The 14599-nt window shown below is 36.9% G+C and overlaps 1 protein-coding gene across 4 annotated transcripts in view; it reads right to left on the bottom strand.

The window, feature by feature from the left end:
• Positions 1–1540: 1540 nt before the first annotated feature.
• Positions 1541–14599, bottom strand: part of iws1 (interacts with SUPT6H, CTD assembly factor 1) — a 22660-nt gene continuing 9601 nt past the window's right edge. Inside the window, exons 8-17 of one of the 4 annotated variants that reach the window (XM_079610243.1) lie at positions 14519–14599; positions 11905–11987; positions 11624–11753; positions 10223–10340; positions 9219–9330; positions 8679–8735; positions 5577–5633; positions 4119–4230; positions 3754–3903; positions 1811–2154 (exon numbers count right to left, since the gene is read on the bottom strand). The exon at positions 14519–14599 is cut by the window's right edge and continues 70 nt beyond it. In XM_079610243.1, the coding sequence (XP_079466369.1) occupies positions 3778–3903; positions 4119–4230; positions 5577–5633; positions 8679–8735; positions 9219–9330; positions 10223–10340; positions 11624–11753; positions 11905–11987; positions 14519–14599 (876 nt within the window). In that variant the 3' untranslated portion in view covers positions 1811–2154; positions 3754–3777. Of the gene's footprint in view, positions 2155–3753; positions 3904–4118; positions 4231–5576; positions 5634–8678; positions 8736–9218; positions 9331–10222; positions 10341–11623; positions 11754–11904; positions 11988–14518 lie in introns of all 4 variants that reach the window. The other 3 variants (XM_079610245.1, XM_079610242.1, XM_079610244.1) reach the window with 3 other exon arrangements.

Below are 14599 nucleotides of genomic sequence, written 5' to 3'. Positions count from 1 at the left end.
GATTTTAATTCCAGTGGTACTGGTGGATTTCCGCGGGAATTTCGAGCATGTCTTTGCGTCATTACGTCACTTCTGTACACATAGAGAAGGAGTCCCCGGCTAGCGTGTGTGGATGATGGAGGAGATTTAGCTTAGCACTTGGTATGGCGGATCCCGAAAGTTTAAAGCGACAATCACCAGTGACAACTGGAGATTCACCAGTTGTAAAACCCAAAGACTTCGGACTTCAGAGTGGCTACAGAAAAAAATATATTTTTCACGTTTTGACGTGATAAGCAATCGTTAGATTTAATCAGCATGATATCTACTGCAATGCTTCCCCCCACCCCCCGAATTTGGTCAGAACAAAAGTGAATGTTACTTGTTCAGATGACATTTACCGATGAAAATTCTAATGTTGACACTTTCAAAAAGTATACTCTGAGATTGCTGATGACAGTACAGTATCCACAGCGACGCGACAGGTTCTCCTCAATACATTGTGTTCATCCGCGCTGTTTCATGCCGATTTACTACCCACGCACAGTTAATAATTCCGCGAATAACTGCAATTGCAGATTTCTAACAGAGATGGCGACAAAGAGGAAAAACGACGGACTGCAGCTTTAATAATAAAAATGCAACTGTTCATTGTTAGTTCTTGTTATGCTGTAAAAAAAATGTTTTTGGAAGTTGTAAATAAAACAAAGATTATTAGCCTGTTATACAAAAAAAATATGATTTCAATCCTTATACTTTAATTGTTTTGTGTAATTAATTGATATTTACTTGCAATTTTTAGAGCGAAAATGTTTCTACACAATTTTTTTTTCAGTGTATCTTTCGCTCCATTAAATATATATTAACAGACACAACTTTTGATTTTAATAATATACTAAGATTACTAAATGCTTTAGAAGTATTGTTCATTGTTAGTTCATGTTAACTAATTAAATTGTACAGTGTTACCAATGTTTTGCTTGTTTAGTGCATCTTTTTTTCGGCTCTAAAATTTTCATACAAAGAAAAACATGTCTGACATGGATATGCAAGAAATACAATAACTCTTAAAAATAAAAATGGGCAAAAACGTGTCCCTTCGTGTGTGTGTGTGTGTGTACATACTATATATAGAAAATGTATATATATATATATATATATATATATATATACTTTTTTATTTTTAGGGACGTAAATATATTTTTCATAAGTAATATTTCATAATATTTTGGTCACTTTTCAAAAAATATTTTCAATCTAAATATATTTGTCCAAATACTTTTGAAAAAGAAAAAAAATGCATTTAGCCAGAATGTACTATAAGATTGCCAACGCATTTCCCCCATGAAGTATATTTAGTTTTGGCATTTAAAGGTTGAAAAAAAAAAAAAAAATTCAATTTGAAATATACTTTTCTTTAAGCCGTGCTGCTTACAACATATATTTGCCAGGAAGAAAATATTTTCAGTGAATTTCATTTAAATTTCCAGTAGTTCTGGATATTGAGGAATTGCTTCTGCAACCGTGTAAAGTTCAAAATCTTCCAGACACATGATTCTTTAGTCATACTTTTAATATTTTATTGTGTAATATCATTGGTTAAAGCTTGTTTTGGATAATCGCCTCCTGATCAGTTTAATCAAATGACATTCACATGTTTATCAAACCAAGAGACTTTTTAGGAAGTGTTGTGCAAGTACTTCAGATGAACAAACCTTGTTATTAATGATCAATAAAATTACATTATGGTTTTACCTACATTTGTGTCACGTTTGCATTGTACACAGTGTATTTGACAGAGCAAATAAGAAAAGAGCAGGGAGCACATGAGTAAAATGTAGAACATGGAAACTCTTTATTATGAAAGATACATCAGAACCAAACGCATAATGTTCCCAGTTCATCTCTCTGGGCTCTGAATACATATTAAACGCGCAGCTACGCGAACTCAGGCATAGCTACAGCACAGACACGCGAGATCTGGCGCTCAGCCGGCAACATTGGACAGGAAACACAACAGAAAGAGGAGAGGAGGAGCGAGTGGGGGGGTCAGAGAGGCATGCGGTTGCCCTCCACGCTGATCTTCACCGCGTGTCCCGTCTTCGTCAGCCGCTTGATGTCGGCGAAGCGGCGCAGCTGTTTATCTACTCGCGACATGCCCTTCTTCATCGGACCCTGAGCGACAGAGAGGAAGAGTCAAACACACCGGTCACAAGTATACTGAGGAGAACTGGTGCACAACAAGCCTGAGGAACATTACTCAATCTGTGTTAAATTAACTAAAATAAATAGGAAACTATTTAATTTTTTTTTATTATATATAAATAAAAGGAAACTATTACAAGCAAAAACAAGGCAATTAAAAAATATATTCATACTTTTTAAATAATTTTTTTTAATACTATAAGCGATAAGCCAATTAAAAATATTTGATTTTTTTTTTAAATAACCAAAATACATTATTAGTATTTGATTACAAAAAAAAAAAAAATTATATATATATATAATTTTATTTAATTATAAAAAAATATGATAATTTTAAATTAACAAATAATGAATAAATAGCAAACTTTTACATGCAAAATCAAGGCAATTAAAATTATATTTTTTTAATGAAAAAAATAAACGCAAGCAAAAAAAAAAAATCTTCATATTTTTTTCAATGAACAAAAATAAGAATAAATAAGGAACTATTACATGTTAAAAAAGAATTAAAAAGATCAATATTTGATATAAATAAAAAAGGAAACTTATTACAAGAAAAAACAAGGCAAATAAAAAAAAAGTTTTTTTAATAAATTTTTAGAAAACTTACAATAAACGTATCTTTTTTAAATTAATATTGTTTTAAAAAACATAGTACACTATTACAAGTAAATATAATATAATTAATAATAAATGTATCAAAAAAAGTAAATAGGAAACTATTACAAGCTAATTAAAAATCGTTATTCAAATTTTTTTTAATAGGACATTATAAATAAGAAAAAAAGAAAAAAAGGAAACTCTCTCAAGCAAAAACAAGCCAAAAAAAAAAAAGATTAAAGGAAACTTTTATAAGCAAAAGTCAATCCTTTTATTTTAAATAAAATAAACAGGAAATTACTAAAAGCAAAGTCGCTCGACTTAAATACTAAAAGAAAGATCAAGCCAATAAAAAATGTGCATTTGCCTCCAAAACAATAAAACACAAGCCAGTTTCTGTGAGAATCAACCAGAGCTGATAGTGTCACAGTCACACACACACACACACACACACACACACACACACTCTCTCGGGACGGTTACTTCGTCCGTTTATGGTAAGAAACATCCACAACCAATGGAGGAATTAGTCTCAGTAACTTTCATTAAAGGTGCAGTGTGTAATATTTATGCGGATCTGTTGACAGAAATGCAATATCATAAACATAACTGTGTTTTCAGTGGTGTGTAAAGACTTAATAAACCGTTATGTTTTTATTACTTTCTCTCTAGCAAAAATCCACTTTTGCTAGTTTAGCGACGGGAAAAATGGTCGGCGCTCCCGGCGCACTGGTGTAAGAGGATCTATTCTCTTAATGAGTAACGGGTTTGTTTTGGGCGTAACGACCAATCAGAGTCTCATCTCCCATTCCCTTTAAAAGCCAGTTGCGCTCGCGACGTGGCGGACTCGCTATTTACATGAGCGAAACACACTTGCGTCGCGCCGGGTGACAGCGCCCCTGGTGTTAGTTGGGGTCTCTCCTTCACTACACTGTCTCCAGTGCAGCATGCAGAGCCATGCACACTTACTGCCCCCTCAGGCGGGACCAGGAACTACAGGGGCATTCGGTTCCCCTCGATGCTGATCTTCACAGCACCCTGTGGGCGCCGCTGCTTTCTCTCCTCCGCAAAACGCCGTTTGTGCTTCTCCATCAGGCTGAGGCCTTTCCTTAAGCTCGTCTACCAATCACATAACAGTCAAAAAACCTCCTCAGCCAATCAGAGGGGGGAACTTGAGGAATTGAAATTGGCAAACTCTATATATCATTATTTGTTTAAGTCAGATAAAGAAACGTCTCCATCCTGTGCAAACTCCTCTCACTCTTGATTTGAGCAAGAGACACCTGTCAATCATTTCTCAGCCACGCCCCCACACACATGCCCCGCCCACTTACTCGGTTTGAGTCTCCGTCCACGTTCCATTTGGGCCGAACCACGTAATCCTTATTGGACGGCATCGGCACACGAGCCCTCGCACAAAACCCTGGGTCACCCGGCCTTAACGCCCTGAGAGAGAGAGAGAGATTTATTAACAATAATACAAAATTAACTATTATATCATTTGCATAATATATTATAAAATATACATTTAAATACAATAAAATATTAAATTACCATAATTTTCATTAATTAGCATTAAGAAAAATATTAAATTACAATGTATATATATATATATTATAATTTTTAAATGCATTATATAATTTGTATATTTTAATATAATCAAATATTAAATCAATCATTTTCATTAATTAGCATTAAGAAAAATATTAAATTATAATGTATATATATTATATATATTATAATTTTTAAATGCATTATATAATTTGTATATTTTAATATAATCAAATATTAAATCAATCCTTTTTATTAATTAGGATTAAATTAAATATTAAATAATGTATATAATTTTTTAATGCATTGTATAATTTGTATATTTCAATATAATTAAATATTAAAATCAATAATTCATTAGTTAGCATTAAGAAACATTAAATTAACCAAATTATATAATACATTTATTTATAATTGTATTCGATTTTACTTATAATAAAACAATATATTAAATGATAATATTTGTATTAATTAGCAATACAAATATAACATTATATATTAATACATTTTTAATTATAATATAATAAATGCATTTTCATATAATAAAATATTAAATTATAATAATTTATCAGTTAGCATTAATAAAGATTGAAGAACAATGAATAAATTATATAATAGGTTAAAATAATAATATTATGCATAGTTTCAATATATTAAATTTCTGCTAATTAATTAATGCTAATTAATTTGCATTAATAAATATATTAAATGACTGAATTACACAAATTATATTTTTAAATAATTTTAAATTATAGTAATATATTAAATACATTTTATTATAATAAGATATTCAATTATAATATTATTATTATTATATTATACAATTATAATATAAAACATTAATAATTTGCATTAAATATTAAATTATAATGAAATACACAAATTATACAATACATATATACTCAATAAAATTATATAATGGAACATTAAATTATAATAATTGAATAGTTATTACAAACTAGCTGGGACATATTTTTTTTTAAAGTGGAGATTATCACAAAAGATAAAATAATATATAAAGAAAACCAATAAAATGTACTTAATCTTAAGAAAATGACACATTACAAACATTTATATAATAAATAATATATTTAAATTGTAGCATATTTATAAATGATGGTAGTCTCTATAGGCTAATAATAAAAAAACACATTAAAATTGGCTTTATAATCTTTCAGAAAGCTTCACTTCACTATGAAAACTAAAGTACAGAGAGAAATAAAGGAAGTGTGGAGCCGTACTTCTCCTCTCCCGTCAGCACCTTCTCCAGATCTCTGCGAGGAGTCTGTCCACCAGAGCTGTGGAGGAACACACACACACACACTGAGACGGAGAACAGATGCATCATGGGATACGCTCAGGCAAACATGCGGTCAGTGTTTGAGTCGGATGACAGACGGCCCAGTATGATCACATTCACCTGGATACCAAAACCTCAGTGTACACGCACGCGCGCGCACACACACACACACACACACACACACACACACACACACACACACACACACACACACACACACACACACACACACACACACACAGTTTAAAGAGCTCAAGATGAGAGGGAATGTGAATGGAGTGATCAGGACAAAAAGGTCAAAGGTCAGGACGCATCACTACTGAGAACGATTCAACAAATCTGAAGGAATACAATCAATTAAAACCCGATAGAACAATTTGATCCAGTTTTTTAAGAAATAAAAACACAGTTTGAATCAAGTCTGATTAAATAAATGATATTTGAAACTAGCTATTTATATTTATATATACACTAACTATTTATATATATTTATTAGGGCTGTCCGTTAAACGCGGTATTAACGGCTTTAACGCAAACCCATGTTAACGGCGTCAATTTTTTTATCGCGAGATTAACGCCTAGAAAACTTTGTAATTTTTTTCACATGCTTTTGCAACAACTAGTAATGTTATTAAAACTACAACACCACAGCGGATCTAGACAAGAAACAGAACAACAGCCGCCGCACACACTGGTTAGGGCTTGCGAACCCATAGATGTGCGAACCCGCCAAAGAGTGGACGAGAAGCGCAGCGCCGAGCCGCGTCTAGGACAACTCGTCTAGCACATCGGACGCGCACTCTCAGTTTATGGCCAGCAATAAAAACGCAGAATGGCGCCGCTGGTGTGTGTACACTCATAGACAATAATGTGTTCGAATTTTAAATACGAGCCTTCTCGTCTGAACGTTACGTTTTGAGTGGATGAATGATGAGCGCGAGACGCCGAAATGGACGCCAATAAGATTCTGAATGTAAAGTTTACTTTTAAAAAGTTGCCAAATGGTTCAATTGACAAGACCAAAGTGATCTGTGTGTTGTGTCGTTGTGAACTGAGCTATCATCGCGTCACGTCCAGTCTAAACACCACTTGATGGTCAAGCACACACACACTGATGCGTTTCTACGCTAACTCGTCAACATCAGTAACGTTACCTCGTCAGTATTTCTTTCACCCTTTTATTGATGGACAGTGTTACATTATGTGAGAGATTATTTGCTCCAAGTGAGAATGTGCGTGTGAAATTGAACACAGTTTATGCCAATGTTGTTTTCAATAAAAAAACATTTGCACAAAGCAAGCCGATCCACTTTTCCATGTTGATAAGAGCATTAAAATGAGGAAAAAATAATGGAACAAAAAGAAATCAAGAGACATTTAGAATAGATAAAAATGTGCGATTAATTGTGAGTTAACTATGACATTAATGAGATTAATCGCGAGTTAACATGACATTAATGAGATTAATCGCGAGTTAACTATGACATTAATGAGATTAATCGCGAGTTAACTATGACATTAATGAGATTAATCGCGAGTTAACATGACATTAATGAGATTAATCGCGAGTTAACTATGACATTAATGAGATTAATCGCGAGTTAACATGACATTAATGAGATTAATCGCGAGTTAACTATGACATTAATGAGATTAATCGCGAGTTAACTATGACATTAATGAGATTAATCGCGAGTTAACATGACATTAATGAGATTAATCGCGAGTTAACTATGACATTAATGAGATTAATCGCGAGTTAACATGACATTAATGAGATTAATCGCGAGTTAACTATGACATTAATGAGATTAATCGCGAGTTAACTATGACATTAATGAGATTAATCGCGAGTTAACTATGACATTAATGAGATTAATCGCGAGTTAACTATGACATTAATGAGATTAATCGCGAGTTAACTATGACATTAATGCCATTAAATATTTTAATCGTTTGACAGCACTAATATTTATATATACTGACTATTTATATTTAAGTAGTCAATCATTTTTATATATATATATACATATCAAATCGAACTACTGTTACAGTTCACAGTAAAAAACAATCTAGAATTTCCTAAATATAATGTAATAATTTTATTTTATAGTACAATTGTAAATGTACAGGCTATATTAATTAAACTTGCTGAGACGGACATTTTCCTCTTTTCATTGCATTTCATTTAATTTGCATATAATTTAATAATGTTAGTCTGTGTTTTTATTTTGAACTAAAAGCTCTACTAGGGACAAGTGTTGTGAATTAGCTTTAGCTACAAACACTGATACACACATCAGACGAGTGTTTAAGTTTATCTGTCTGTCCCCGGTCTAAATAAACAAATAATAATGATAATAAATCAAGTTCACTTTCGCATCTTCTTGCACTCGAAAGTTTGATTGAATAAAAGAATAGAATGATTTTTCTCACACACACACACACACACACACACACACACACACACACACACACACACACACACACACACACACACACAACATTCCTGAACATGAGGCAGGGTCATGCTCGCTCACACACACACACACACACTCACGTGCGCACGCAATCATGCTCTCACACACACACACTCACGTGCGCACGCAATCATGCTCTCACACACACACACACACACACACACACTCACGTGCGCACGCAATCATGCTCTCACACACACACACTCACGTGCGCACGCAATCATGCTCTCACACACACACTCACACTCACGTGCGCACGCAATCATGCTCTCACACACACACTCACGTGCGCACGCAATCATGCTCTCACACACACACTCACCTGCGCACGCAATCATGCTCTCACACACACACACACACACTCAAGTGCACACGCAATCAGGCTCTCACACACACACACACTCACTTGCGCACGCAATCATGCTCACACACAGACAGACAGACAGACAGACAGACAGACAGACAGACAGACACGCACGCACACAGACAGACACACACACACAAGTGTTAGAAACATTCCTGAACTTGAGGCAGGGTCATGCTCTCACACACACACACTGAACCTGGGCGCAGGGGCAAAGACGTTGGGCTCCTCCGGCCTCTCAGACGTCTGAGGCTCACTTACACACACACACACACACACACACACACACACACACACACACACACACACACACACACACACACACACACACACACACACACACACACACACGGAGAGGAATGAGTGAAGATGAAAGACAGATGAGGAGAACATCACTGGCTGTGTTCACACACACACAACTTGTGTTTCAATCGCACTGATTTCATTCCGATTGATGAATATGAACGTAGTGTTTACATGAACGCTAAACATGTGATCGGGTTGATGTGTGTGTGTTTATACATCACAGGCTTCAAATCGGGATATGCGCACACACAGTTTCCTGATGTCTGCACATAATAACTATTCTCATACATTGGTTCAAGTGTTTACATGTTCTCTCGATCGGATTAGAAAAGGAATAAACCACTAAATCCACATTTCATTGGGATCGAGCTCGATCGGGTACGGCGTGTACAGGACGGCGCGTCACTAGCGGATCACAGTGAGCGAGTGTTACCTGAGTCTGCGGCGCGGGGCGATCTGCTGGTCCAGGTCTCTCTGCTGTCGCTCTTCTCTCGTCATTCCCTTATAGTTCGACGTCAAGCCGAAGATGGGCCGCGACCACTCATCTGCACACACACACACACACGTCTGGTTTACTATATTTGTGGGGACTCTGCATAGACGTAATGGTTTTTATACTGTACAAACTGTATATTCTGTCTCCTTACACTACCGGTAAACCTACCCATCACACAAACACACACACAATAACTCGACCCCTAAACCTACCCATCTCTCTCACACACACTAACCCGACCCCTAAACCTACCCATCTCTCTCACACACACTAACCCGACCCCTAAACCTACCCATCTCACACACACACACACTAACCCGACACCTAAACCTACCCATCTCACACACACACACACTAACCCGACACCTAAACCTACCCATCTCACACACACTAACCCGACACCTAAACCTACCCATCTCACACACACTAACCCGACACCTACCCATCTCACACACACTAACCCGACACCTAAACCTACCCATCTCACACACACACACACTAACCCGACACCTAAACCTACCCATCTCACACACACTAACCCGACACCTAAACCTACCCATCTCACACACACTAACCCGACACCTAAACCTACCCATCTCACACACACACTAACCCGACCCCTAAACCTACCCATCTCTCTCTCACACACACACACACACACACACAAACCATCACATCACACACACAAATTCAGGTCTAAGTCCCGACCGGGAGAGAAAAACACACACACAGAGAACAGCAGGAACACACACACACACACACACACACACACAGAGTACAGCAGGAACACACACACACACACACACACACACAGAGTACAGCAGGAACACACACACACACACACACACAGAGTACAGCAGGAACACACACACACACACACACACACACACACACACACACACACACACACACACACACACACACACGAAGAGAGCTCGTACTGATGAGTTTGAGCGCGAGGTCCTTGTTGGGCCGGGACTCTTTCGGGTGTTTGTAGAGGTACATCACGGCTCGGCCGATGCCACTGAGCTTCAGTGTTTCCTGACTCACGCTGGGCAACTGGACACACACACACACACACACACACACCGCATTTATTACAACCTTCAGGATACCTTTATTAATTTTACTTATACAATCTTAACACGACTAAGATAGGAAGATAATACTAATAAAAATATGGTGCCCACTCCATCGCCAAATAAATAAATAATAGTAGTATTTGAGTTTATTGGCATTTCAGCATTAAAATAAATAAATATTAACGTCACGTGTATATATATTTTTTAATTTATGCATGCATAAATTAAATAAAAATATATAGAAGCACATAAATCAACAAATTGTGTGTGATGAAGCCTGTGTAATGCAGTTAAACGGTTAATAAATAAATGTATTATTAAATTTAAATAATAAATCAGAAGTTAATAGTGTGTAATATTTGAGATAATCAGATTTTTCTGTTTTTGCTCAATTTTGGCAAAGATATGATCTATAAAGCCAGAGCAGAACTGTGCCGCGTCTCTGAGCAACACAGCGGTGTTTCGTTTCTGAATGAATCTGCGGTTTGAGCGAATCGCATGAATAAACGATTAAACGACTCATTTAGACATTTAACATTTAGTTTCTTATTTAGAGTATCATTTCATTTTTTTTTCCTACTAATAAAAAAAAAAAACCTTAAAGGCATAGTTCGCCCCAAAAATAAAAATGCTGCTGTTGAAGCCTAAAAGTTTATGTTATAAGTTGTTGAATAAAAATACAAAAACATTTCTAAAGCTACTTTTAGCCTTGTAACGCCTATTTAATACTTTTCTCATTTAACCCAATAATGACTTTAAAATGATCTTTTAGGATTAATTTCTCAGCCAAATTTGAGTAGATTAATTTGCGATTAATCAGATTAATTAATCGCCACATCATGGTGTAATGAATTATATTACAAATTTTAATCGATTGACAGTCCTATATATCCCCTAAAAAAGGTGAAACTAATATATTATATAGACTCATTACATGCAAAGTGAGATATTTCAAGCCTTTATTTGTTATAATTGTGATGATTATGGTGTACAGCTTATGAAAACCTTTTCATAAATCATCAAAATGATATCAAATAAAGGCTTGAAATATCTCACTTTGCATGTAATGAGTCTATATAATATATTAGTTTCACATTTTAAGTTGAATTACTGAAATAAATGAACTTTTGCACCATTTTTCCACTTTCACCTGCATTTACTCATTTTATTTACACATACATACATCATAGGGTGTAATACAATGATGTCAAGTATATATGTTGCATCACTTAGATTAGTTGTGTGTTTAAACAGACTCACTTCCTGCAGGATCTTGAGGAGTTCCTCTCGGATCTTGAGTGCTGGGAGACTCCGATCCGGCAGAGGACTGATCCACTCCTTAATGGCAGCCATCACACCGCTGTCTATAAACGTCTCCTTCAGGTCCTGCCTGCACACACACACACACACACTTAATCACACTTCTATTCTAATATCATAACGACTAAAGACTCTAAACGGAGTTTGCTTTTGCCCTGAAAGTGCAGCTAATAAACACACACACACACGCTGATCCTTCAACAAGACGAGGAAACACTCACTTCTTTAAATGCATCACCACTGTGGGGAGCAGCATGAGCTTCTTCAGAGCTGGTTTCTTTGAACTGTTCAGAGTCCGGTCCTCCTGAAACACACACACACACACACAGTAAGTGGGGTACTGTAGACATGATTCCTGTCCCACTGAAAAACAAGTTACTGTTGATTTATCATAGAAAATTAACATGTCACAAATACTCTTTCTTGACATTAAAGGAGTGGTTCACTTCAGAAGTAAAATCTCCTGATAATTTACTCTCCGCCACGTCATCCAAGATTAGGGGTGTAACGATACACACGTATTTATATTGAACCGTTCGGTACGAGGCTTTCGGTTCGGTTTTCGGTGCGCATTTTTCCTGCCGAAAAATGCTGGCGCGACCACAACATTGCCCAACATCAAATGGCAAATGTAATGGAAGCGGAACGAAACTGCGCTGCTCATTATTGTGTGGTTGACGGACCGGTTATCTGTGTGGACCAATGCAGCGCGAGCCGATCGTGATCAAGCAGCTGTTACTACACAGCGAGATCCAGTAAAGCAAGCATTTGAATTCGCCACTGAATAATAACATGCGAGATCTAGTGAGAAACACTCACATTTCTCTGTTATTAACGGATCAAACAGCGCTGACGTGGAAACCAGGAAGAAACATTGTGCCATGAATGAACTATTCAGTGTCCAGATCTGCAACATTCACCATGATCTACTGTAGTAACACTACTAACTGTAACCATGGAAGTGTGGCAGGAATAGTAAAGCTTTCAAGTAACATTACATCGGTTTTATTTTGACATTATGAATACAATTGCTGCCCTCAAATGTTAATCTGAACTACTACAATATTACATTTCATTTTGTCCAAGGAGCCGTTTTGTTTTATATGCTCCTAAGAAAAGTCAAGTAAAGCTCCATCATTGCTCAAAAAAAAAAAAAAAATCATACTTTATGATGTTAGTTTTAATAAAAATAAATCAAATCAAGGACATTTTTCTGGCATTTCTTTCTTTTTGCTGTATCTAAAACGTACCGAACTGTGAATCAAGTGTATCGAACCGAACCGTGAATTTTGTGAACCGTTACACCTAGGGATGGGAATTGATAAGGATTTAACAATTCCGATTCCATTATCGATATTGCTTATCGATCCGATTCCTTATCGATTCTCTTATCGATTCTCATTGGGTGAGGGAATAAGAACAAATTTGTTTGTTTGTATTAACTCGCTTTAATATCTGATCAGAAGACACAGCACAGAGCACATATACACAAATTATGTGTAGCAACCTCAGAACAAACCTAAAAGTAGGTGAGCTACTTCTCAAAGGAAAGTCCAGGGACCTATAGCCGCAGTGTTTCTCAACCAGTATGCCATGGCACGCTAGTGTGTGCCTTGAAAGATTATCAAGAAGAGTGCCTTAGTGCCTTCGCATTCATTGGTCCAGACAAAAAAACAAAACAAAAATGATGTGCCATAAAAACGAAAAACACAGACTGAAAACAGTCAAGGAAGAGCTTGTGCCTTTTGGAATATTAACAGTGCTCATTTGGATTCAACCTGAAACAAAACGTGAGTGCGCTTGTGAGTGAGCGAGAGTGTGTGCGCGCGCGAGATAGTTTGTTTGTGTGTGTGTGTGTGTGTGTGAGTGAGCGCGAGAGAGTGTGTATGTGTGCTTATGAGTGAGCGAGAGATAGCGTGTGAGCGCTAGTGAGTGAGTGTATATGTGCGCACGCGTGTGTGTGAGTGAACATGTGTGCGTTTGTGTGAGTGAGTGAGCGCGAGTGTGTGTGTGTGCAGTGAGTGCGTGTGTGCGAGTGAATGTGTGTGAGACGGCACGCGATGGCTGGTCGGAAAGTAACGTGGCGTCCCGTTAAAGGCCTCATTATACTTCTGCGTCGAACTTCTGCCTCTGCCATGTTTGCCGCGTTCTGAATCAAAACAACGCAGCGCGTGTGTGACGTCATGACACATTTGCAACGAGCGGAACCGATACGCGGAATCGATACGCAGGCATGCTAACGGTTCCAAGGAATCGATTCACTGGGCACCGGTTCTGAAGAAGAATCGGTTCTCGGTTCCCATCCCTAGTTACACCCCTATCCAAGATGTTCACGTCTTTCTTTCTTCAGTGGAAAAGAAAAGGTTTTTGAGGAAAATGCTCCAGGATGTTCTCCATATAGTGACCTCAATGGTCCAACGGGCTGAAGGTCCAGATGTGAGTCTCAGTGCAGCTTCAAAGTCTCGACACGATACAGCCGAGGAATAAGAGTCTCATCTAGACAAACCAGCCGCTATTTTATTTAATAAAAAATACTTTAACCACAAATGCTCATCTTGCACGTCTTCACACAGTGCGTAATCACGTTGGAGAGGTTCGGCGTAAAATGTAGTGTAGGGCGAAAAACTCAAAATCCTCAGACGTTGTTGTTTTGGTTGTAAATTTGACTTAAAACATCCTGGAGTGTGTTCCTCAAAAACCTTAATTTCTTTTCCACTGAAGAAAGAAAGACGTGAACATCTTGGATGACGTGAGGGAGAGTAAATTAACAGGAAATGTTTATTCTGAAGTGAACTACTCCTTTAAGTTATTAATTCCCCCGAAACACACACACACCTCTGCAGCTTCTGTCATTTTGGTGATCATCGCGCTCACGACATCGTCCGCATCACTGATGAACGTTCCTCCGTCTCGATT

This window comes from Phoxinus phoxinus (assembly GCF_949152265.1).
Source record: "Phoxinus phoxinus genome assembly, chromosome: 4".
Taxonomy (NCBI): domain Eukaryota; kingdom Metazoa; phylum Chordata; class Actinopteri; order Cypriniformes; family Leuciscidae; genus Phoxinus; species Phoxinus phoxinus.
Note: the sequence above shows the minus strand (reverse complement) of the source record. Positions and strands in the feature narration are given on the sequence as shown.